Here is a 27,339-nt window from a genome sequence, read left to right as displayed (position 1 = left end):
TTCTACCCGAAGTAACATCCTGGTTTATTTATTTTATTGTCGTGTCATTGACTGTTGCTGGTTGATCTGGGAGGACATCGTTTTGATGCTCTGTGAAATATTAACAATATTTACTTGGATCCATTTTTTCAAGTAACTTTCATGCTCTTTCAGCAGGTATCCTAGTAATAAGAATTTTAATTGCTAAAGACCTTGCCTGCAGCTTTTTTGCACAGACGTAAAAGTGGCATATTTCTTCTAGGCGGCAAAACCAGAAAAAGGGTGAATTAGTATTTCCCCCTTTCCTCTTCTCCTTGTGACTTCAGTGGAGCTGGTCACCTCCTTTGATGAAGAGAACACCTCTTGAAGCAATAACACTGTTTCAAATCAAGATGGGTTTTGCGTGGCCTGGAAGGTCTGCTGGGATTTTTGATGATGAATCTGTAGAGGTGATCCCTAGAACTTCTTAAGCATTTCTTTGTACTGCTTTCCCTAGTCTCTACAGCTAGAGATAGCTCTTTTTGTGATACACAGCCTTAGTGAATAATCTCACAAGTCTTAACAGGAATGACTCTTGACAACCAGAATGTTTTGGGTACTGCTTAATTACCCTGTTGGACAAAAGAAATCATGTTAGCTGAAGCGTTGTGTGAGTATAATTCTCTGTTTGAACTTAGAAGTGAAGTTTACTGGAAATAAAACTGTTCGTTTTTAAGTTCCAGGTTAGGTTTTTAACCTTTCTTCGGTTGCGGTTTCAGTTTTGGGGAAAAGTCAAGAATTAAAATATACAATGGACGCAAGGACAGAATATTATTAAAGAGACTTCTGTGTAGTGTGAAGTGCCTTCTGTTAATGATTCAGGTGTACAGGACAAACTGCCCAGGAGATATTGGGACATCAGTAGTTCCTGGGTTCTAGAGGAAGGTTGGTATCCAGGATGTATTGTTTCTGTCAAATGTGAGATAGAAGAACAGTGTCTGACTGAAAATAACTCATGAAGAGAGCATGAGCAGAGTTAATCCTGTAACCGTTCACCATGGTACTTGTCCTCTTTGCAAGCTCTTTATGAGATACAGTACCTTGATGCATCAAACCCTTGCCGTTGGTACAAGCTGGGGATGAACAGATCAGAGCAGCCCTGCTCAGAGGGCCTTGGGGGTGCTGGTGGGTGAGAGGCTGGACATGACCCAGCCATGGGCACTCACAGCCCAGAAAGCCAAACGTGTCCTGGGCTGCATCCAAAGCAGCGTGGGCAGCAGGGCCAGGGAGGGGATTCCACCCCTCTGCTCTGCTCTGCTGAGACCCCACCTGCAGTGCTGCATCCAGCTCTGGGGTCCCAGCACAGGAAGGACATGGACCTGTTGGAGCAAGTTCGGAAGAGGCCACCAAGATAGTTGAGGGGGACGGAGCACCTCTTCTATTAGGAAAGGCTGGGAGAATTGTGACTGTTCAGCCTAGAGGAGAGAAGGCTTCGGGGTGACCTAATTACAGCCTTCCAGTACCTGAAGGGAGCCTTCAAGAAAGCCAGATAGATGGCTTCAAATTGAAGGAGTAGGTTGAGAGTAGATATGGGAAGAAGTTTTGTAGTGTGAGGGTGGTGGGGCATAGGAACAGGTTGTCCAGGAAAGCTGTTGATGCCCCATCCATGTTGATGTTCAAGGCTAGGTTGGATGGAGCACTGAGCCGCCTGGTCTAGTGGAAAGTGTCCCTGTCCCTGGCCGGGGATTGGAACTAGATGGTCTTTAAGGTCCCTTTCAAGCCAACCATTCTGTGATTCTATGGAAGAGTACATTTTGAGAAGTATTTGGCTGACTTACTGTAGAAAGCTCTTTCATGTTTCTTTCTCATTTCCCTTTGGAGAAAATTTTCCATTTTACAAACACTTCCTGAATAGTTGTGATGGACAGGTTCTACACAGATCATAGGTATTCCTCCACACTATTTACCTGCATGCTTCCTTGTTGTACCTTAAAGAGGACAAATCTTGAGGAGGTTCCATTGAGTAGAAGGGATTTGAAGGATTACTCTTTTAAGATTTCCTTGTCCATAATTCTTTTCTGATATGGAATAAATATTTTATCTTCATGCTTCCCTTTTCCTCATTTTTAAAAAGAGAACATAAAAAGTAACTGATTTGTCCTGTGTGCCATTTCCCTGCCTGATCTTAACTAGCAATATGGGGAAAACTGATACTTGATTGTTTCAGTTTGGTTTCCCAAAGTGGAAGGAAAGTAGACTAGATACTTGTAATTTTTGTTTAGTCTTTTAAACTGTGAATATACTGTTCTTTGAAATCGTAGAATTTTCCTTGCAAACCAAGTCTGCATTACAGAGGGAGCCCAAGAGTAAGTAGCCCAATTATTTAAGATCTTTCTAGTCCTGCTGGTGAAAAAGGTAAGACTTTGGAGGGCAAATCATCCCAAGAAAAAGGAGTGAGCAAATTCTGTGGATGAAAACCTGGTTAAATACCAAATGTCAACAGACATTTGACTTTCAATAATGCCTCTTTTTCCTTTTGTTCCTGACAACTAGGGAAAGGCAGATACTGCATCCGTTTTAAAAGAGGGCCAGTCAGCCTTATTTCAGTCTGTGGAAAAAAAGGGAACAGTTCGCTTAAAGTGCTGGCCAGTTGGTGATGATTTGGAATAGCCAGGGTGAAATTTTTTTCCAAGAGCAAATCATGCCTTACAAGCTCCTCTGCCTGCTGTGATAAAATTATTATCTCTGTGGCCAAGGGTAGCACAAAAGATGTAATTTAATTCAATGTGTAAGTGCCCCATAATATCCTGTCCCAGTCTGGTGATTCCTGTACTAACCTGGGAGGATGGACAACCAGGTGGGTTTAGAAGAAGAAAACACTGAATGATTGGGCTCAGAGGATAGTGGTTAGTAAGTTGTACACTACCTGGAAAGTGAAGACAGGCAAGGACCTGCAGGGATGTATCCTGGGACCCGTACTGTTCAGTATCTTGTGGCAATACAGTGGACTCTGGCCGAGTTTGCAGATCCATGAAACTGATGGAAATCCAAGGGTAGTACTGCCAATCAGAGAGACCTGAACAGGCAGAGGAGGAACGGGTGGCAGGAGACTGAAGAACATCAAGGTGGATAAAAGCGGAGTTTTCTTTCACCTGGGGAGGCACAGCCCCTTGAAGCAGTACTGACTGGAAAGCAGCTCTGATGAGAGGGATCTGTGGGTTTTGGTAGGCAGCAAGGTGAATATGAGCCAGCAGTGTGTAATGAAGATTAACAGTATTTGGACTGTAAAAAAAGAATGATAAGTAGAAGACTTTACTCTCCTTTACTAAGCACTAATTCAACTGCATCAAGACTATTCCACTTGCCTACTATTCCACCGATGTCGGAACGGACACCCCCCTCTCATCTAAATGCACAAAAGAGAGACACATAAACTGCAGTGAATTTCAGCAGAGGGGCAGAAAATTGATTCTTTGGATTGCATCTAAAAGCTTGATGTTTCAATTAATTATGTATTAAAACATAAATTGCTCTAACATCAACAGAAAAAAGCGTAAGTAAAAACTGTTAAAATTTCAAATGTTTTGGGTGTCATAACCATTACTATAAGATCAAAGTATATTTTGAAGGTGAAGAATGGGTTGACTTGGATCTTGAGGGTTTTGTTCGGTTGTCCAGAATATAAACTATATCTTCAGTATTTGTAAGTGTCCTTTCTCTAATAAACATGCAGACTTGGAACCACAGAGTCTTTTGACTTGCTTTTTAGGGGGGGTGGTATTTAGAAGTGTTTTGAAGTTTAATTTCTTCCCACTGAGGAAAAAGTAAGTCCAAACAGAAGAGGAAGAACAGAAGAAAACAAATCTAAGTGCAAAAAGGCAGATGATGGGTGGGTGGGAAACAGTGGTGAGTACAATATTAGCCAAAGCATTACTAAAAGAAAAAAGGAGTGGTGTCGAAACCTAGGTATACATTTAAGAGAAACTTTGAAGATGGAAAGGAGCTCCTGAGATTGTTCAAGCAGGATCAGCCAGAGCAGATTGCCTAGGATTAAGTGTAGTTGGGGTTTTAATAATGCTATGGATGGTTATTCAACAAGCTTTCTGAGCAATCCACTGTAAAAAGAAAATTCACTCTTACCACACTCTTGCACACTCTTATATTTTTCGTGTGTTGGTATCTCTTACGTCTTATCCTGGCAGTAGACTAGTTAAGAGGAGTCTGGCTCCCTGTTTATACACATAGATAAGAGCCATCCTCACACAGCCATTCTGTTCTTCAGACTAAACACTCACGTATCAAGGATGTTCCAGTTTCTTAATCATTTTTGTATCCCTTTTCTAGAACCACTCCTGTAAACCCACGTCTGTGTTGTCTGGGGAGCCTACACCTGGCCTTTGTAATGCTGAGTTGTGAGCGCATTCGCCTTGCCTTTGCCTGCTGGCAGTGCTGCTCTTGATGTAGTCCAAGAAGCTGTGGACCGTCTTTGCTTGCAAGGGCACGTAACTGGTTTATGGTCAGCTTGGTTTTTTATGTTCCTCAAGATCTCTCTCTACCAAGCTGCTCTCCAGTCAGGTGGAGACACTCAGCAGGTACTGGTGCTCCCTTTGTGCAGGACTTGAATTTTTCTTTGTTGAACATGATGAAATTCCTTTCTGTCTAACTCTAGATGGTGGCAGAGGCAAGTAATACTCACTTTCCCAGGGACTGAGTTGAGGCTGATCAGTCTGTCATCAGTCTTCGTTCTTGAAGATAGCACTGATATTTACACTCTTCTATTTAACAGGAAGGTGTAATCACCTTTCAATTACAGGACTAAGAGTACACTCATCCAAACATCAGGCAGCTCCCTCAGTGCTCACGAGCATGACCTCTTAGGGCCAGTAGACTTCTATGTGTCCTGTGTAAATGCTCCATAACCTAGTCTTCCACTGAGGCTAAGTTTTCCTTGCTTTGGCCATTCCTTCTGTTCCTGAGGACCTTGGGTTCCTAAATACTGGTATTAGCATTAAATACTTGAGGCAAAGAAAGTGCTGGGTTCCTTGGTTTTTCTGTGTTTATTGTCATCAGGGGCTCTGCTATATTTAGGAGTGGCCCTACATTTTCTCTAGTTTTCCTTTCCTGTTTTTATAATCATAGAATTTTACTGCACAGGTTCAAATCAAGGTAGACCTCGGCTTTCCCAACCCTATGCCTACACAATAAGACATACCTCTTCCTGCCCCAGATCATTTCCTTTTTCCAAGTAGGTCTCTGAAGAGATTACATTCTCCTGTCGTGAAATCCAGGGTTGTCTTGTACTATATCCTTCCTCTAAGGATTCTGAACTCCATCATCTCATCACTGTGGCAGTGAAACTTTAATGTTCCATGACCAGTTCTTCACAGTTTGTATGTGTCAGGTCTAGCAGTTTGCTTCTCTATCATCAGGACATTGTTACCACTGCACTCCAGAAATTCCCTGGAATGTTTGTGTTCTGCTTTGTTGACCTTCCAGCAGATGCCATGATGCTTCAAGTTCCCTGTGAGAACAGGGCCTGTAAACATGAAACTTTTTTCCCGTTGCCTGAAGGAGTCCTCATATATACTTACTCTCTAAAGCATGCACCTATTACAGCATCACCAGTGTTGTTCTGTCTGCTAACCTTGACCTATAAGCTCCTGACTAGTTCCTAATCTGCCCTCATATAAGGGACGACTCCTCTTAGCCTTCCTAGCATCTTCTTCCTGAAGAGCCCTTACCCATTAGTTGCAGCACTCCAGTCATGTGAGTTATCCCACCATGTGTCCATAATCCCAGTGTTGTTGTGGACCTGCATTAATTACACAGACCTCTGTAATCCCCTTTGTTCATTGCCCATGCATTGGTGTATAGGTGTTTCAGGGAACCACCAAAATGTGCTTGTCTCGCTTGTTTGTTGGGGAATCTCTCCAACAGTTAGACCCACAAGTCTATGGACGTTTGGATTTATCAATATAAAAATGAACAGTTAAGGGATTATCAGAGATTCCACACGAACTTGTAAGACTAGGAGAGGCTGTATTACCATTAAGTAATAGCCATTGGGCACTTAAATGGAGGATTTAATATCATGCACTAATGAAATGGGAAATCATGGTGGAAGCATTTGCTGAAATTTTTCTGAAGAGAACTGGGCAATATAAGGGATGAAGACATTCCAAAATAAACAGCTGCCCTCTAAATGCCAAATTAGTTAGGGCTTCTTTTCCTAGGATTTTCTGACTTTCAGGAATTCTTGGTGATTTAGATTCATCATGTTCTGAGCAGGAGAATCCCTAGATGCCAAGTTTTTTCATTACAGTAATGCTGTCATATACATTCAAGCCATGATAATAAATTCACTACTAACTTTCTAGGCTAGAAGCGTGGGTTTGGTCTTCTTCGCAAGGAGTTCTCCTTCCTTGCTTTTGCTTTGATATGACCATTCTTTGGAAATGTCTTTGTGATTCTGTGCCATTGTATTCTCTTTTATGATTTTATGGTGGATACCTTCAGAAGGCTTCCCCGGTCTTTTTTTATTTGCCTTTTCTTGGTTGATTAGTTGGTTGGTTTTGTTTGATTTTGGTTGGTTGGTTGGTTTTAAAGCACCTTACATTTTGGGGGTTTGTTGTTGCTGTTGTTTTATTCACCTAGGTTTTGGGGGTATTTGGGACATTTTTGGTTTTGGAGTTTGTGGTTTTTTAGTTGGTTGGTTTGTTTTTTTGGTTTTGTTTTTCATTTTGTATTTTGCTTGTTTGTTTGTTTGTTTTTTCCAGAGTGCTTAATATGTTTCTGTGTTTTTAGGACTCCTTCTTTTCTGTTCTTTGTTTTTTTTGGAAGGTCTTTTCATCCTGACAATATCCCTCTGTGGGTTTGTTATGAAGGGAGGTGCTTCTTCTCATGTCTTTGTTTTTGAGTTGAGGTTCTCACTCAGTCTGGCAGGGTTCACAGACTGGTCTCTTGTAACTCTGTATAAGCTCATGATGAGTGTGTACTGCATCTACTCACTGAATTGCAATATAATTTAAAATCTGGATAGAAGTGTTTAGCCTCTTCTAGTAAGAATCACCTATTTGTATCTTTGCTTCTTCCTAGCATGAAGGAATTTGTTGACTAGCCCAGACCCTTGGAATGATGTCTTGAACAGAGTCTTAGCATTGTTTCTGTGCACTGCAGTTCAGTCTGCAAACACATAGAGAAGTGGACTGAGCTTAGACCATGCCCAAGCACAGCTCTTATTTTCATATATTCTTTATGAATTTTATGAAAATTTATATTTATATATTTTCATATTCTTTGTTTTTCATATATGAAACTTCTGGTGTATCACCTTTATGGGTCATCAATCTGCTTTTTTACCTGGTTCTTTATGGTCATTCGGGTGTTAACATGTGTGTTTGAACTTGGATTTGGAAGCTATAGATGCCCATTGAGCATTTGTGGTAGTGCCAGCCACAGACGCAGTCCTCAGTACAGGAAGGGAGCAGCTGGGGTGGTGGCAGTGGTGTTCCCTCCCCGACGGGACAGGGATGTTCCTGCAGCACCATGGACAGGGCCAGGTTTGGGGCGAGAGCAGGGCCCGCCGGAGGCTCCGCACCTCGGTGTGTTCCGTGGCTTGGGACTGGGATGTGTGCAGAGTCGTGAGTCTCTGACATTGTTGCTGGCTGTTCTCTCAAGCCAGTTCTTTCCCCAGGTACTCCAGTGTTCACCTGCTTACAGCTCCCAAGCTAAGGAGAAGAGGAGAGTCTCTGCGTCCCAGTCTCTGCTTTCAGAATCTGACATAATGAACTGTAATACATTGCTTTGTAAATGCATCAAGCGTCACACCTACTGCTGACATTAAAAAAAGATGGGGAGTGTGTGTGTTTTGTTTCTAAGGCATTAAAGATCTTCAACATAGCCTAGAAAATGTTAATTTAATTTTTTTTGCTGTTGTTTAAATACTAGTGTTATGGAAAGAGAGTAATAAAATCTTTGCATAGTTTGGAAGTTGTCATGTGTCTTTATCTTTACAGTACTGTGTAATAAATGAAAAGTTGAATTAAAAGCAGAGCTAATACTGTCCCATTTTGTAAATGTGCATTTTTATTTTAATGATAAAACAAATGTGTGTGGAATATTCTGAAAAAAAGTCTTGTACATACTCTCTGCTTTTTTGCTTGAGTGCAATAAAAAATAGAAGAACCTCTATGTAATTCAGTACAACCTAGCAGAATTTGGTCGGATTTTCAATGTAATATGCTGTCTTAATGTGGGAAGATTTTGTAAGTCACCTTCGAAACAAGCCTGTTTTAAATCAAATCTCCAGTCAACCACTTCTAAGGAGATGATATTGAAAGTTCTGTCAAGCATTTTGAATGGTAATATTAAAAGATTATGTGTTTTTTAAGAAGTTTAACTGTAGTTTGTTGATGGAGAACAGAAAGAGTTGCTGGCTGAAAACTTTACAAAAGCAGAATAAAGGTTGATTGATGTAAGGCATGTAAACAAAGTGTTGTGTATGAAAAGATAGATACTGAAAGTGGTAGTAAATCTGGTTTTGTTTTGATTTGTGTATTGTTTGTTGAGTGAATTTGTATATTTGGAGAGCATAGCCAATGTTATATTCTGATCGTGGTTGTTTCTATGCAGACCTGGACAGTACATTTTGACATTAGCCATAGAGATTGACTGTGAATTAGTTGTTTTTGGTAAACATGACAGTGTGAGTAAGATTTTGCTCTTAGGGGGCCTAAAGATAAATTGTCATTAGACACTTTTCATTATTACTCTTTGTGTGAATATAAACTTCGTGTGTATTTTTCTAGTAGTCTTCCCCCCATTTTTTTTCACCATTGTATTTTAACTTTAGTGTGTGTTAAAATACTATACTTTTAATTTCAGTGTGGTAAAGTGATAAACCCAGAAATTTCCAGACAGAGATCTGACAATTGTCACTGAATCTATCAGACTGTAAGAACTGATAAAGTTCTCTAAGAGTGGTAACTGTCCAGCAGTTTTGAAACTGACCTTTGAAATATCCAGGATAATGCCCACCTGTCACACGTCTAGTTAACTGTGATTCTGAATGTCTAAAGTGTTTTGCCACCTGAAGGTTAAAAAAAAAAAAGAAAAGGAAATGTATGTAGGGAAGGTGTAGCTATAAGAAGGTTCAGTTGAACGTTTCTCTCTGGCTTAGTCTAACCTATCTCAAAGGAAGGCTTGCATGAGGAATTCTGCTGTGTTGAAGAATCTGGCCTTGTTTTTGGACTTAATTAAAGATTTAAAGTTCTTACTTGAAATACAAATACCCCATTTACTATGCGTATTGCATAATCTCATTTTTGGTATGGTAGGGTGAAGAAATGAAGAAAGGTTATATGTTTGACAGCATAATATAGCCACCATTTTATTAGATAACCATAATTTTAAAATCACGTGATCATTATTACATCACTGAATGTGTACTGTGGCAGAAGAATTAGTCTTTTATGAGCAATTAGTTGAGCAGATTTTTTTAGCTTGGGTAAAACTTAACCATTTATTATTAGCCATCATTTTCACAATGTTAGTTATCTTCCTCTGTAGTTCCAGATATGCAGCTGTGACATTTGTTGGAACATACCAGCTTTGTAATGTTATTTGGTAGTATTTTCTTTCTTCTTATGTAACTCATAGCAGAAAATAAAATGTTTTTTCTGGTTCAAATACTGAATAGACTTTGGGAAAACATAGTCTGAAAGTTGCTTTTCCTTATCTCAGAGGAAAGATACAGGGCAAAAAGAGAAGGAATGTCTACCGTGATCTAGTGTATGTAATAGAGAAATTATGAATTCCATCTGTTTAGTAAGTACTGCCTAGATTTAAGGAATAGTATTGCTAGTCAGTAGGATTGCAGTGCTGTGAGAGAAAAACATGCCATGCAGCTGTATTAATTTTTTTATTATTTCAAGAGTTATGTATTTTCCAGTATTAGTTAGAGGAATTGTTTTATTTAACTAGCTAAATTTAAGAAGTATGTCGTGCTTCAACACTTCGAGGTGGAAATAATGTTTTTTGAGATGATACTTTGTAATAAAGTTGATGATAAAAGTCTGTGCTTCTGCATACTTCACAAAAACTTTGCTGTTACCGTTTGGAACACTTACATCATCAAACCAGCTAACAAATCTTTTCATGGTATCTTTTAAGGAAGCAATGTATTAATCATTGTAGTTAAAAGTAATTTTATAGTTCAAATTGGCACCAGTGGAATTTACTTCTAATTAATACTCTACTGAACTCAAGTCTGGCTTTTTTCCCCAAAGATATGAATAGCAGTATCACAAGTGTCTAGATTTCTGAGTACGGCTGTATGGTGTTTTGCCACCTTCCTTCTTGACCCATAGACTGTATGCAGAGAATACAGATAATGGAAAACTATTTTTTTAACAGCTGCTTTTTAGTTTTCTGGGGAAAATGCGGGGGGGGGGGGGGGGAAGGTAAGTTAGAGTTAAGTAGCTGTAAACCATAACACGCTGTAGAGAGAGGAGAGAAAGTGTGAATTTTTCCTAGATGCTCATAATAGGGATAGTAGTTACAGACTACGCACGCATTTAAGATTTGCAGGATGCAAAAATCAATGAAAAATATGCTTAGATTTGTCTGAAATTTGCTGCAATTTGAGAATATCAGTCATTTGTAGCTGCTACATTAAGTATAAAATTTCACATTAACTATGTGAAAGAGGTCATAATTCTGTATTTTTGTTTTAGATCAGATTCATCACTTTGAGTTCTGTTAGAAGTTAGTCCAAAAGGAATAACTTTGGATAGGCAGTCAAGCCATGTTATAAGTAAGGAAGGTTCTAATATAGATTGATGGCATTAAAGAATGTCAAAAGGTGTGTTTTGTTTTGTTTTTAACTTCAAATAATCTAGGAATAACAAGAAATAAAGGACAGTTAATAAAGACTCTCCAAAGTACGGAAAATAACCTGAGAAATATTGGTGCTTTGAGGAGTTTGGTCTGTATTTGTTGATTCAGTTTTCCTGCTGAAGATATGTTTACATCTTGTCCCTTCTATATTTGAATGTACTGTGCCTTTTTGATTGTGAATTGCTGAATATTGTGGGTAATTCAAAGTGTCTTTGCATGCTAAATCTGAGAGGTGTTACTCACAATGACCAGAACTGCTTTAAAGTACTATCCGCATAGGGTGCAAATTAAATTTATTCTAAATACATGGTTTTTCTCCTCAGGAAAGCAAACAGTTCTTCATCTGATGGATGTACTTTCATTGATGCAGCATTTGTGTATTCTGTTCAAATAGCCTAAATATTTGAAATTTGCCAGCATTTGCTGTTTATACATGTGACCAGTAATGGGGAAAGTTTTTCCTCCAAAAACTGCTGGGATGGAAAAGGGTCAAAATAAATACAGGTGCTTAAGTAAACAGCTGTTGGTACACTTAGAAGGCAGTTAGTCAGTCAAGACACTGACAGAATCCTCTCAATCCCAGTTCCATGGAGACCTAAATACTGCAGTGCTCAGGGCCATGAAGAAGTGGTTTGTTACCTGTGGTTTTTCCCTGGCTTAGTTTTTTTTCTGCCTTAGTTAGGTCATCATGTGTCATTGTCCAAGAACTGGTAGTCAGCACAAAGGAAGTGGTGGGGGCAGGCAAAGAGGTAGAGCAGGGAACCACAGATTCCAGACCAAAGCCTGATGTTTCTGGAGATGTTCTGTTGTTGCAGTTATCCTTATTGAATATGGATCTAGTATCTGTTTCCCTATCTGTCTATAGTCTAATTGCATTTTGCTAGACTTTTTTATAGGGATCTGCCACCTGGCTGGCTTTCTTCGAAGGTGTTCTAGTCACCTCTGTGATTGGTTCTTACAGATATCCATCAGTATTATACTGAAAATTCCTGCTTACTTTTAGATCAGGTAGTAAATTGAAAGTGGTAAGAGAACAGGCAGTTGAAGAGAGCATAATAGCATCCTAAGGAGGAAGGAAAAGGGAGTGCTTCACAACTGTTGGTGTCATTGTGGCCATTTCTTCCTAGATACGTTTGCATTGAATTAGAATCTGTGTAGATACAAATATATTTTAATAAGAATAGGTTAAAACCTTTACATATAATTTCTAATTGTTTTCTAGAAGTCTTTTGGCATTATAGTTGTGGAGTCTTGGAGTATTTTTTACTACTAATCACTGAGATTTTGCAGTGAAACCTGACATTAGCAAGACTACCTACAGTATGTAATTCAGTACAGTCTTGTATGTGGCTTTCCAGAGTTGAGAAACAGTTAAAAGTTATAGAAGGGCTTTTGACACTTTCTGTGCTTTTCTTGCTCTATGGGTTACAAGTATTAATCTGCCTTATAGGTTACATTTCTGGTTTGTTTGTGATACTACACTTTTATAATGTTTGAGATGCTGTATTCCACAGGATATGGTTTTGTGTAGTCTGCTGTGTTCGACCAATAAAAACATTTTCAGGTTTTAGAAGTGGAATTAAGCCATAGTGGATAACTGTCAAAGATATGCTGAACTGCCAGACAGTCTGAGGATGATGGAGTAGTCTTTTCTTTAAGCAAGCCCTAAATATGTTTTTTTTTTTTTCTTAAGAGTTACAGCACTGGACTGATTTTTGTGTATTAATTGAAATAAAGTATCCTATCAGTGATAAAAAAAAAAAGGTTACTTATCTTAGGATTCAGAAAGTATAGAATCTAGGTCTCAGGAGCTAAGTTGAATGTACTTTTTATTCTTTTTGTTTTTCAGAGGTCCAGAAGACACAATAAATGATTGTAAAATCCTTTTTATAGAGGAAATGTACAAGATTGAAAAGCCAGGAGCCTATCCATTGACATTTGGGGATGGAGATTTCAAAAGTATGCGCTTTTTAAATTATTTGAATATAAGTACAAATTAAGTGATGTTTATTTAGAAAATATCAGCATGCAGAGGTAGTAGTAATTGTTTTCTGTTCAGGAAAGTAATAACATTGAATCATTTTTAGTCTTCTGTTCTAAAAGTATAGTTACTATAAGATGGCTGTATTACTTGACATATTCAGAAACTAGTAACAGCTTTGTGCTATCAGTCATAAGTGGTGAAAAAGGGAAACAGCTGATAATGCTCTAAATAAACAGTGCAGAATGAATTTGCAGTCTTATTTAAGTTCCTAGAGAAGTGTTCAGGTCACCAAAACTTCTATTGCAACTGACATGTAATTTAAGCTTTTAATAAATTAATAAATGCCAAAGATAGAATTAGTCTGTAGTAATGCAATTTAACTCTGTCACTATGTCAGGAAACAAAAAAAAGATAAGGAACTTTGCTCTAAAGCTGGTTGTACCATGAAAAAAAAGGGATAATTAATATTTGGATTAGTTTACCCTGCATGACCTTCTAAAAAAATGACTATGCCAGACCTCCTTAACCTCCCCACAAACATGGTAAGGAGTTAGTGGCAGTTTATCTAAAAAGTAGTGTGACATTTTACCCTAAGTTGGAAATATTAAAGTCATGAGTGCTAAATATTTGTGATAGCAGCACTGAAGACTGAACTTGCAGGTCTGCAAGTAGGTTTTAGATATAATTATATATTACATTCCTGACTCCATGCAATTTTTCAGAACCTTTGGAGGTAGCTTTCAGTGCACAAGGAGTCTGAGTAATGTTTATTTGTTGTCTAAAAAAAAAAAAATCACTATTCTTCAAAGGAGCAAATACCATTCCCTGCGGTATTCTTAAAAGTAAAAATGTCAATTTCTCAAGTCATTATTCATTTTTATTATTTGAGAATTACTTTCCTCAGATTACTAAAAAATGAAAAAAGAAAACTATTCATTCTGTTTTATGTTTTCTCGGTCATATTAAAAGATGTTTGCATATCTTAAAGCATGTTTTGATTTAAAAAGATTGCAGTGTGAAAAAATTTAAAATCTACAAATACTGGTTTGCATTTACATACTGTTTCTTTTACAAGTATGCAGTGTTTTAAATGGCATAAAAAATTATTGCAATTCATTTAGTTCTTCCCTGCAGCTGCTGTGTAGTGAATTAATTTTTCAAATTGTGTGTGTCAAGGAAATGAGTGATTACCGTATTGCTGACTGTACAAAATTGTCTACAACGGTGCTATTTGATCTGACACGAGTATTTACTTATCATAGAATCATTTAGATTGCAAAAAGGCCCTTAAGACCATCAAGTCCAACTGTTAACCCAGCACTGCCAAGTCCACCACTAAATCATGTCCCTAAGTGCCACATCTACATGTTTTTTGAACACTTCCAGGGGTGGTAATTCCATCACTTCTCTGGGCAACTTCTTTCAGTGCTTGACCATTCTTTCTGTGAAGCAGTTTTCTTAATAATAAGAAACCTCCCCTAGCCCAACTTCAGGCTGTTTCCTCTTGTCCTTTTGACTGACCTTCTCCTGCCTACAACCTCCTTTCACACAGTTGTAGGGAGCAATAAGGTCTCAGGTCACCTGAGCCTTCTTTTCTCCGGGCTAAACAACGCAGCTCCCTGAGCTGCTCCTCATAGGACTTGTACTCCAGACCCTTCACGAGCTTCACTGGCCTATGCTGGACATACTCCAGCACCTCAGTGTCCTTCTTGAAGTGAGGGATCCAAAGCTGAACACAGGATTTGAGGGGTGGCCTCGTGAATCTATACTTTGTACACTCATTGCCGCACTAATTGTTTCAGAGTCAAGATCTTCATTGTCTATCATAGCTCCTTCCCTGCAATGTTGATAGTTGTTTCTTTATTTGTAACCTCTTTGCTTAAACTACCCAAATATTGACATCTGTGTAGAGATTTGCACCTCTGTGTATGTTTTATTCCATTTTGTTCCTGGTCCCAATCTTATTAATTTTAACATATTGTTTATAACCTTCATAAATAAGTATAATTCATAAATATAACCTTTAAAAGTGTGATCATGAAAAATAAATTGATCTCGGAATTCATCCTTATTTCTTGAACTGCTCTTTTTCCTGAAGCCAGCACTCACCACACAACCCTGTTCATATTATTCTGTTTTTTCAGCCAGGTCATCTGTTTTGCCTTCATTCAAGCATGCACAGTGTACATCACTTGAGTTGTATGCCATAAGCACCAGTGTAGCCTTTCCTTCTGGACTGTACTTGCAACCCCATTTGTACTGTGTATTAAAAAGAGGTTAAATATATATACACATATCTATAAACACACAGTTCCCTTAGCTTATATACTCTGGAAATATGCAGAGTTTTATTACAAAAACAGCAGATGAAATTAAAACCATTATTTGACCTTAAATATTCTATGAGATTGTTGTAAGCACAATCAGAAAATGCACTGACTGTAGTTTTGTCCATATTAAGCTACTTTCCGTGCCCTTGTCAAAAGATAGAATGCCTGCTGTGGAAATAATCTTCATCAAATAGACAGTGTAGGCTGTCACTGCAGAAAAACTCCTATTTCTTGAGCATGGTCACATAATAATCAGGTTTTGTATGTGTGAAGTGATGTCATTATACATTTAGCAGTTACAATTAAAAATAAAGTAGTCATTTTCTAGTTAATTAATGGAAATAAAATTCTACAGCTGAGGAAAGGAGTAAGGCTAAGCCTATTAGAAAAGTATACTAGAATTAACAAAATCTAAGAAGCAACATATTTGTAAATATCTTAAAAATATTTATATACAACATGGAAATAAGACCTGGGTATCAACATGTATTACTTCCATCAGAATGCAAACTTGTGCTGTGATAACTCTTCCTGCAAAAAAAAAGATAATATGAAATTGTATATGCAACTAAACTCTGCATTGTTGGCTGAGGTGAACAGACCTGTTTTCATGAGACCAACAGTGCAGCTATAGTTAGTGCATTTGACTTACAACATGGTTAAAACACAAATGTGAAAAATTATAGTCATGTCACAAAAATGACAGTTTGTAGTTTGTATATTGAAGAAAGTTGAGAACTTCACATATTGTTTAACTGATCTACAATATGTAGACCTTTTTTTCTCTTTTTCTATTAAAAGAAAAAAAAATTACTAACCTTTTACCTAAGAAACTGGTTTCATAACTGAAACCAGTTAATTACATAGACCTAAACAATTTGTGGTGCTAAGAGATACAGAAAAATAGGCAGTTTCATTTTGTCTATTATTTATTGGATGAGATAGACTCTTCGGTTTCCTTAGGGAGTGCTCAGTCATCACTTCTAAAATTTTTCAAAGGAGTTAACAGTTATCTGGGATTTCATAGTCTGACTTGAATTGGTGTTGACACCTTGCACAGGTTGTGAGTTTAACCTAGCTGTGCTGGAAAACCCTCAGATTTGTTCATCAACACTTGTAAAATTTTTGCTTTCTCTTCAAATGAGCTTTGGGAGAGAAGTCTCAAACTAATAGAAGATTGCCTCCATTTGGGTAGCGTGATAAGTCTGCTAGGCTACGCTTTACTAGAAGCAATATTCTCATAGATTTTGGCACTTTTTTAGAAGTATATATTTAAGTGTACCTTTGCCTTTAAGACTTTGCAAAATAGTCACTGCTGGTAGCTTTACATGTTTATTTCTCAGGTTTTCCAGTCAGTACATCTCACTAAACCTTCTATCTGCAGCTGGTAATCTTCCCTCTTCAGTGATTTTTTTATATTCTTCAGTTTTTTGTCTTGAAAACAATGATTCAAACATTCTGATATAGCACTTCTTATCATAGAATGGTTTAGTTGGAAGGGACCTTTAAAGATCTTCTAGTCCAAGCCCCTTGCTGTGGGCAGGGATATCTTTCATTAAATCAGGTTGCTCAAAGCCCTATTCAATCTTACTCTGAAAGGTTCCAGGGATGGGGCATTCACACCTTCTCAGGGTAACCTGTGCCAGTGTCTCATCACCCTCACAGTAAAAAAATTTCTTCCTTGTATCCAGTCTAAATCATGTCTCTTTCAATTTAAAACTGTTCCTTGTTGTCATTGTTGTTGCTCCCTGTCATTACTGTCTTGGTAAAAAATCTTTCCCCATCTTTCTTATAAACCCACTTTAAGTATTGAAAGCCCACAAAAAGGTCTCCCTGAAGCCTTCTCTTCCCCAGGCTGAAGAAAGCCATCTCTCTCAGCCTTTCTTCTTAGGAGAGATGTTCCAGCCGTCTGATAATTTTCATGGCCCTCCTTTGGACCTGTCCTAACAGTGGTTGGAAGGAGTATTCGGGGAACTACAGGCCTGTCAGCCTGACCTCAGTGCTGGGCAAGGTCATGGAGCAGATCTTCCCGAGTATCATCACACATGATGTGCAGGACAACTAGGGGATCACGCCCAGCCAGCAGGGATTTGTGAAAGGCAGGTTCAGCTTGACCAACCTGATCTTCTATGACAGGGTGACCCGCCTAGTGGTTGAGGGAAAGGCTGTGCATGTCATCTGCCTGGACTTTAGTAAAGCCTTTGATACTATTTCCCACAGCATTCTTCTGGAGGAACTGTCTGCTCATGGCTTAGACAGACACACTGTTCACAGGGTAAAAACCTGTCTGTATGGCCAGGCCCAGAGAGTGGTGGTGGATGGAGTTACATCCAGCTGGTGGCCGGTCACCAGCAGTGTTCCCCAGGGCTCAGTACTGGGGCCAGTTCTGTTTAATGTCTTTATGGATGACCTGGATGAGGGCATTGAGTGCACCATCAGTCAGTTTGCAGGTGACACCAAGTTGGGTGGGAGTGTTGACCTGCTGGAGGGTAGGAGGGCTCTGCAGAAGGATCTGGACAGGCTGGATCATGGGCCAGGGCCTGTGGTGTGAGGTTCAACAAAGCCCAGTGCTGGGTTCTGCCCTTGGTTCACAACAACCCCAGGCAGCTCCACAGGCTGGGGTAGAGTGGCTGCAAAGCTGCCCACAGGAAAAGGACCTGGGGGTGCTGGTGCCAGCAGCTGAACATGAGCCAGGGTGTGCCCAGGTGGCCAAGAAGGCCAATGGCATCCTGGCCTGGATCAGCAACAGTGTGGCCAGCAGGACCAGGGCAGGGATTGTCCCCCTGTACTCAGCACTGGTGAGGCCACGCCTTGAATTCAGTTCTGGGCCACTCACTCCAAGAAAGACATTGAGGTGCTGAAGTGAGTCACACCATGTGCCTGAGAGTATTGATTGGATATCAGGAAAAATTTCTTCATGGAAGGGGTTATTAAGCTTTAGGCCAAGTTCCCCAGTGAAGTGGTGGCATCACAGTCCCTGGTAGTGTTGTAAAGGTGAGTGGATATGGCACTTGAGGACATGATTTAATGCTGAACATGATGGTGGTGCTAGGTTGACAGACTTCATGATCTTAAAGGTATTTTCAAACTTTATTGATTCTATGATTCTGCGATGAACTGCACTGCTCAGCCTGGTGTCATCTACAGCCTTGTTGAGAGTGCAGTCAATTCCACTGTGTATGTCATTGATGTAGGTAGAAAATAATAGTGTTCCCAGTATGACCCTTGAAGAACACTGCTCCTTAATGGTTTACATTTTTACGTTGAACCATTGGATATGGACCATTCACTCTTTAACTGTGGCCATCCAATTAAATCTTTATCCGTTTAACATTTCATTCATAAAACCCATCTCTCTTCAGTTTAGCAGCAAGAATGTAAGACAGCTATAAAGCTAAAGAGTGTCCCAAACAAGGGCCACAGAGATGGTGAAGGGCCTTGAAGGGAAGCTTTATAAAGAACAGCTGAGGTCACTTGGTCTGTTCAGCCTGGAGAAGAGGAGACTGAGGGCAGTCATCACAGTCTACAACTTCCTCATGAGGGGAGGAGGAGGGGCACACACCAATGTCTTTTCTGTGATGACCAGTGACAGGACACGAGGAAATTGCCTGAAGCTGTGTCAGGGGACGTTTAGGTTGGATATTAGGAGAAGGTTCTTCACCCAGGGGGTGGCTGGATGCTTGAACAGGCTTCCCAGGAAAGTGGTCACAGCACCAAGCCTGGCAAGGATTCAAGGAGCTTTTGGACAATGCTCTCGCACACATGGTGGGATTCTTGGGATGTCATCTGCAGGGCCAGGAGTTGGACGTGACTGATTCTTGTGGATCCCTACCCACTCACAGTATTCTATAATTCTATGACTTTATGTTAAGAATATTGTGAGGGTCCAAATCAAAGGCCTTATAGATAGGTAAATGACATCTGTAGTTCTCCTTTGACAATTGATGTATTCTGTCCGTGGTAGAGGACCAATGTGCCAATCAGGCACTATTTGCCCTTGGTGAAGCCATTTTATTTGTCTTTAACCAGCCCTCTGTCTTCCACATGGTTTGACATGTCTTCCAGGAGTCTATGCTCTGTGATCTTACTGGGCACTGAGATGAGACTGACTAGTCAATAATTCCCGGGTTCCTGCTTTTTGCCTTTTTAAAAAAATACTCCTTTTTCTCCAGTCACTGAGAACTTATCCTGACTGCTGTGGATTTTCAGACATGATGTGACTGCCGTGACTTTTTATATATGATGGAGAGTGGCTTAACAACTACATTCACCAATTCTCTCAGGACCCTGGGATGCATCTCCTTGGGTCCCATGGTCTTGTCTATGCTCAGGTTCTCAGATGATCTTGAACCTGATCTTCTCTTACACTTCAATTCCCCAGTTCCTCTCTTGAGGTTCAGGGACTTCAGAGATGTGGGAAGAGTGATTACTAATGAACAATGAGGCAAACTAAATTGCTGCATACCTCAACCTTCTCCATGTTGATTGTCATTAGTTCTGTCCTATTTTGGGGAACAGAGGGGAGGATGGGGTTGTGTGTGTACATTTTCTTTAATCTTCTATTTCTGACCAACATGCCTGTAGAAGCCATTGTTACTATTCTTTGTATCCCTTGCCAAATTCAGCTCCAGTTATACCTTAGCTTTCCCAATCCTGTCTCTACACCAGATAGCACTTCTCTTTTCTTCCCGGGATACCTGTCCCTGATTCCATGTCCTATGCTTTTCCTTCTTGTGTTTCACTTTGGCCAGGGTATTTGCTGAGCCATGCTGGTCTCCTGCCTTCGTTGCCTGAATGCTCACTGGTGGAACTTGAGAGCTCTTGGGCTCTAAGAAAAATGTCCTTAAAAATCTGACAGTTCTATTCTGCTCCTTTTTCCCTGAGTGCAGTTTTCCAGAGGGTCCCATGTAGTAATTCCTTAAACAACTAAAGCTTAGGCTCCTAAAATTCAGGGTACTGACTTTAACCTTTCTTTGGCCCATAATGCTTGAGATCATGAATTCCACCGGGGCATGATCGCTTCAGCCCAGGCTGCCACTGGTCCTGACCTCACCTTTTTAGTTAATCTGTGTCAGTAAGCAACAGATGCAGTAACACTTCTCTGTCACCTGGGTTAAGAAATTATCCTTGATGCTCTCCAAGAGTCTCCTGGACTGCTTACATCTTGCCGAGCTGCTTTTCCAGCAGATGTCAGGGTGACTGTCCTGAGAAGTCCCTGCAGCTGGATCAGAACCTGCCAGAGTGATGCTTCCTGCAGGTGAAGTAAGAAGGTTTTGTCAGCAGGCTCCCCTCAGTTGGGTGGCAGGTAATAAACACAAACCGTGAGGTTTCCTTTGTTGGTTTGGCCTCTGATTTTCGATCACAAGCTCTTGACCTGTTCATTGCTGTTTTTCAAAGACAGGTTTATGCAATCAGTCCATAGAGGGCAAATTGCCTGCCCCTCCTTCCTTGCCTGTCCCTTCTGAACAGTCTGTAGCGATCAATTGGAGTGTTCCAGTCACATGATTTGTCCCACCAAGTTTCAGTGTTTGTGGTTAGATCATAGCTTTCCATCTGCACAGTCACTTCCAATTCTTCTGATTGTTACCCATGCTACATATGCCAGTGTATAGACATTTTAGCTGGGCTATCAACTGTGTCAGCATTTTAGATAAAAAAACTCTTGTTTTTTTAGGCATTTCACAGGTGTTCCCCTGTCAGTTATTAATTCATCAAGAGCCCCTGACTTTTCTTTGTTAATCAAAACTCCATCCCCTTCCCACTCAAAATCTAGCTCATTCTGCCTTTGAAGATGGAAGTATTGTTCAAGGTCCTCCAGAAAGACTGCAGATACAGCACAATGCTTGGCATTCCAGTCCCCCTTTCTTATAAAACTTTGTCTGGAGTTTCTCTCCACAGAGAATTTACACTGATAACTTACAACTGTGTTGATGAGTTTCTCTGTAAAGTCCATTCAGTTGGGAGGGCATGCTTTTCTTCAGCAGAAGGGGGGTTGGATTTCTGCAAAACTCTTAGTCATAAATTTCCTTCTTGGTATAGTTAGGAAAAACAGTAAAGTTTCCAGAACTCCTCTGGATGCATCAAGGATCCACCTTGTATTTCTATTCAAGAATAAACTCCTGAAAGAAATATTTACTTTTATTGCTTATATTATCCAAGCTGACTTACAAGGAACTGGTAAGCTGTACAGCTTCAAAAGGCAGCAAAGCTCCACCTGTAGGGAGAATATGCAGGTGCATCTTGGGGACAGGAGAAAATAAAGAGAAGCTGCTGATTAATTTTCTTTAGTAATTTTCTTTATGGCTTGTTTATACCGCAGAAGAAATCTTGTTAGACCTAGATAGTTAATTACCTCATTGTAAGAAAAAAAGCATTTTCAAGAGAGCAGTGTTCATGTTCAGAAATAATTATTCCTTTAGATACAGTAATGCACTTTTCTGAGATACATGGCATTTGATGTTTCTTTGTTTTTGACAGGAAAAAGTGGCCCTGAATGCAAGCACTGTAGGGCTGATCCAGATAAGGAGTGCCGGTTTTGTTCGTGTTACTTGTGTGGTGGCAAACAGGATGCTCACATGCAACTCCTGTGTGATGAATGTAATATGGCTTATCATATATACTGCCTGAACCCTCCCTTAAGCAAGATACCAGAAGATGAAGACTGGTAAATATACAAGCTTATATATTTTTATATATATTTACTTACCTATACTGACATTTTTTTTATATATATTTACTTACCTATACTGACATTCTATACATGGTACCTTTTTGATATTTGCACCTCATAAAAGAAAATGCTGAAGATGTTTTTAAATTCTGGGGTGTTTTCATCCATCTACTTAATAAAAGGCTTATGTTTTCTGTCAAGATAATTCTTTTAAATCATTCACAAGGGATAGTAGTAATGACCTTATGGAATTTCAAGACTGGTATGTTAATTTTATTCATTATGATCATTATGATCTTCTGTGACATTACCTGATCTGACTGTATTTATTGACAGTTGTTGTTCCTTAGCCTCTTCATTTTTTAAAAGCTTCACTGCTTGAGCAATTCTCTTATGCTCATGCTTCTCTGCCCCTTCATCCTCTGTCCCTGCTCATGCCCCTGTGCTCTTCATTGCCTCTATTACATTCATTTTTCATGCTATGGAAGGACAACTGCATTGCTACTCTTCATGTCTTATGTACTTACTCTTATGTCTTTATTAGCTGTGTACAATTTATACTGTTCATATTTATCACCTGTCTACGACTTACTTGAGATTCTAATACTTCATAGCTGAGTAATAAGTAGAATTTTATTCTAAGAAAGTTTTCCATTATATAGACTTCATTAAATATCTAAGATGTCTATGAATACATTACATGGAATCTCTTTGAACCTTGTGATTATATTTTATGTAAAAATCTGTGTAAGTCTTTTGGAAGTTTTAATGTTCTCTGTAAATGAATAACTCAATCTCTTACACCTCACTGGATTCCATAATGTTTATTGGTTGGTACCTGATGGTCTGCCTGTTTTCTGGGGCAACTATCCTCACATGAAAGAATTTCTTACTAAAATCTAAACTAGCTAGAAGGTGCTATAAGGTCTTCCTGAAGCCTTTTCTCCATACTGAACAGCCCCAAGTCTCTCAGCCTGTCTTCAAGGCAGAGGTGCTCCAGCCCTCTGATCAACTCAGTGGCCCTTCTATGGACTCTTTCCAACAGGTCCACATCTTTCTTGTGTTGGGTGCCCCAGGGCCGGATGCAGCACTGCAGGTGGGGTCTCACAAGACCAGAGTAGAGGGGGAGAATCACCTCCCTTGACCTGCTGCCCACACTGCTTTGGATGCAGCCCAGGATTGGTGGGTTGGCTTTCTGGGCTGTGAGTGCACATTGCTGGGTCATGGTGAGCCTTTTGATCACAAACACCTCCTCCTCTCCAGAGCCAGTCTTCATTCATTCTCCAAATTACGAATTTCCAGAAGTTTAATTCATATAATTAAAATTCATGGGAAAATGGCTATCAAGCTTTTTACCTTGTTTTTGTTTGCTTTGTAACTAACAATAGGAGTCTTAAGATCTCTACATGTAAGTCCATAGGTGCATCTGTGGATGAAGTCACAGGATGGTAGAGGTACAGTTATGGACCTGGCTTACGTGAACCAGTTTCAGGATGCTTAGTGTCACCAGCCTTGTGCTGTCTCAATGCTTGTCATTATGTAGAAATGCTTTTGCACTAGGCAAAGCAGCATCTCCTACCAAAGAAGAAGTTCGTGCCCTCCATTCTTTTTGCATACTAGCAAAGAATCATGGCTGTCTGATTCTTGATATATGAACAGTTTGCTTTAGAATTGGAAATACTTCCATTTCATGTTTTTAGAATGTAAAATCTGGCAAACTCTCTTCAGGATTTAAGCCTTCAGTTTGGGAAAGGGTAAATTTTTCTTGTGGAGATTAAGTCACTCTGTATGTGAAACAGTATTTAATATTCCATACAAGATTCAGTTTAAAAGATATTAAGGTAATATTTTTATCCTATCGAGAAACAGGGAATTCACTGTGTGAACTCACCTAGTTAATTCACCTTGTGAATTTGCATTATGTCATATTTGTTCTTCTAATTGGTTGTTGCATGCGCTTTTTCTGTAAGCAGCTGTAATACTCCTCAAAGTCATAGTGTCAGATAATTTCAGCATCTTACATGATTATTTATTTTAATCTACATGGCTTCATTGTTTTAATGGTTCAACACCTTTCCTGAGATAGTGAAATCTATTCCTGTGGACATTAATCATTAATTCTTCTATTCATATCCACATACACAACTTAATAAATCCAAAACAGTCGAAGTACTACTGCTACTACTACTACAAGTAGTAGTAGTAGTAGTAGCAGTAGTAGTAACAGTTGTTATTATCTGAACTAGATTATCAATGTTAGTGTAGATCAGGCTTCCTCTTCTAATGGTGTATGGTCCAAACCTAGCCTATGGGAGCCAGAAACATGGACGTGCCTTTGTATTGATGTTCCTGGAGTGGGATTAGAATGTTATTGGAAACAGCAGAAGGACCACTGTACTCCTTTTCTCTCACTACTGTAGTCACTGTGTACTAGTATCTCTACTTTCCTACCTGAATGGATTTGTGTTAGTTGGAGTAGGCCACAACATTATATTCCAAATGGCCTCACTGTGGAGTGAGTGTGTTTGTGTGTTTCTATACACATTATGTCATGTCTTGGCTCTACATGATATTCAGCAGTCTGCAGTGAAATTTGTTGCACTACCAGCAAAAAATAAGACTGGGCAGGACGTAGAAACAGACCATAAGTAGTGGTTAGCAGCATATTCTAATCTCAGCTATTTTCTCCTTTACATGATATAAGTGAAGGAGGACTAAATGAAGAGAGAATACAGGAGACATGGGGACCGCTCATGTATCATGTCAGAAAAAATAGTTATATGTTTTGCCGCTAGCACTCTATCTTTAAAGATACTGAAAATCCCTTTTTTAAAAAAAGTTGACAGTATTTGTTCATGTTGAGTTCATTTTTTAAGCCGTAGGCTTCAGCTGCTTAAGACTGGTGTATGCTTGCTAGCTTGAAACGTTCAGTCAAAATAAACAAATGGACACTCTTTTGGCTACAAAAAATGTATTGCCATTATTACAAAGTTAATTGAGGATTTACTAAAACCTTTTTTTAGGTATTGTCCTTCCTGCAAAAATGATTCTAATGAAGTTGTAAAGGCTGGAGAAAAGCTCAAACAGAGTAAAAAGAAAGCAAAGATGCCATCTGCCAGTACTGAAAGCCAGAGAGACTGGGGAAAGGTAGAGTGTGTTTTAGAAATAGCTGTTACTCTGATTGTTCATGTATGTGCTACATCTATAATTCTGCTTACATATGCACTACACAAAATTCAGTACTGGGTTGTACAGACAACAAGACAATGTTTAATCCTGCCCACTGTCTACTGGCAGTTAAAGCAGTGGAAGGATTATTAAGGTGACCAGATGTAAAAACAAAAAGAAAGACAACCCCAAATTCCCCTCCAAAACCCATAACCACATATGACTTAATTCCTTTTAACAATTGTTAACATATTTTAAAGTATGTGTTTGCTATAATATACAGATTTCATGATCTCTGCATTGAATTTGCAAATAGTCTTCAATATTGTAATACTGATTCATTTTGTCTGATGTATTTTTAGGGCATGGCCTGTGTTGGTCGCACTAAGGAATGCACTATTGTTCCTTCAAATCATTATGGGCCTATACCTGGTGTTCCTGTTGGGACAACCTGGAAATTCAGAGTTCAGGTATGTTGTTCCAGTATTAGCTGTAGTTGAAGAAAGTAGGAATAATAATGAATGGGTTAGGCACTAAATAAATTTAAACTGACAATTGCCATTTTCACCAGGACTGAGTAAAGCAAATACATTATGATTCCAATATTGGAAGTGATGCCAATAGTAGCGAAGGCTGAACTGTACTGATTTTACCATACAACTTAATAGAAAGTCTGTTGGAATTATGATAAACGTATTTCACATTTTAAGTGGGATACTTAGTGAATAGAGTTAAGTATTTTCTGAAGAGTTTTCTTCACATGAACTGATTATCCCATGCAGGGGGTGTAGACTGCAGATTTTGAAAACATTATGTGGTATCACTGTGAATGGGCTCTGTAGGTGTTTTTGGTCATATGTAGTGTATGTCCAAATCTGCTTTTAGGCTGATGAACAGCTTAGACAGCTTACACTGTAAGTCTGTGCTGCTACTGAAATTCACTGTGTATTCAGCTTTTGGTGATTTTTTGAACTGTCTCGTTTTCTGTTTCAAATACTCCTTAGGCTCTGTAGTAAACTAGATTGGTAGAAAACTGGAAGACAAACAATCCTGTATACAGTAGAATGGGGGCTAATTTTCCCAGTCCTTTTCACATTTTGGTTATGTAAGCACAGTGCCAATACTCAACGGGGCAGGAAAAAACAAAGCAGGGAGGAGGGAACAGCTTCATTTTGTGCCAGTACTGATTTTTTTGTGGTTTCACAATGTCCAGCAAGCGACAAGCTTCCTCCCTTTTTCCCCAGCCTGATCCAATTGCAATGATTTTTGGGTTATCTTTTGCAATGATTTTTGGGTTATCTCTAAAAAAACAATTTTTTTATTGTTTTTTTTAGTCATGAAAATACATACTTCCTTGTTTTCTAAATCTGTTAGTTCTTTGTCCCTTGCATGTGTAAATGACTGTAACTGAATGTTTTCTGTCATATTTGGAAGAATAAAACCAGGGGTTTTTAAACCGCTTGAGGAGGGGCAAGCCAAAAATTAAAAGCCTCTTCTGATTTGTTTCATGAACTTATCATCATTTGCTTTCTTTTTGTTGGCTGCCAGATTATGTAAAGTCTAGTAAGTAAGAGAACTTTCTAAAATCACTTAGGCAAACTCCAAGTATCACAATCAATATTTATTTTCACTGCTTCAATGGTAATTGGAATTACCTTTTTGCTAGGAATTCTATTGGTAAGACAAAAGCTAATGCTTTTCAGGTATTTCTAGTACTGGTAGGAAAAACAAACAGAATTAGAGTGCTGCTTTTGTCAAAAAAATCGATCAAAGAAATTTTTATATATATATATATATATATGTATGGACTAGATATCAAAAGACAACTACCATTTATGCATAATTCATTTATTTTGGGTACAAATTAAATATTTTGTCATTAAAAAAAAAATTGAAATGCTTTCTATGTAGAAAAAAACCCTTTTTTTTCTCATAGTCTTTTTCATGAGAAAATAGTTTGTCTTAGCAAATCTATGAGAATTTAGAGACTGTATGAGAATTTAAAGACTTCTTTATTTCTGATTTGCATCGTTTTTTTAATGACACAAACTCTCTTTTCCCTAGAAGGAAATTGACTAAATATTGCTTCTGGAGCAATGTTTCAGAGCATCTGAAGACCATCTTTGCCATGAATTATTTACCACAGCTCATCTTGGGGGTGAATCACCTACCAGAAACCTAGATTTAATTGATAAAACCTGGAAATGAAAAGAAGGGAGGGAGGAATCAATTAAAGGATGTTTGATACAACAGGAAAGAGGAGCACAATAGTGGGGCCTTTTTATTCAGCATACTCACAAATGGTCTGGAAAAATTGGCAAATAGCTGATAAA

At 39.0% G+C, this 27,339-nt stretch overlaps 1 protein-coding gene across 5 annotated transcripts in view; it reads left to right on the top strand.

The window, feature by feature from the left end:
• The window catches only part of UHRF2 (ubiquitin like with PHD and ring finger domains 2), an 80,402-nt gene that overhangs the window by 34,965 nt on the left and 18,098 nt on the right, over window positions 1–27,339 (top strand). For all 5 annotated transcript variants that reach the window (XM_039567422.1, XM_039567419.1, XM_039567418.1 and 2 more), the window contains 4 exons: window positions 12,704–12,813; window positions 21,646–21,832; window positions 24,862–24,985; window positions 25,369–25,476. In XM_039567422.1, the coding sequence (XP_039423356.1) occupies window positions 12,704–12,813; window positions 21,646–21,832; window positions 24,862–24,985; window positions 25,369–25,476 (529 nt within the window). The remainder of the gene's footprint in view (window positions 1–12,703; window positions 12,814–21,645; window positions 21,833–24,861; window positions 24,986–25,368; window positions 25,477–27,339) is intronic.

The sequence above is a fragment of the Corvus cornix genome, chromosome Z, assembly GCF_000738735.6.
Source record: "Corvus cornix cornix isolate S_Up_H32 chromosome Z, ASM73873v5, whole genome shotgun sequence".
Lineage (NCBI taxonomy): Eukaryota > Metazoa > Chordata > Aves > Passeriformes > Corvidae > Corvus > Corvus cornix.
The sequence above is the reverse complement of the archived record's forward strand: the minus strand, read 5'-3'. Positions and strand labels throughout refer to the sequence as shown.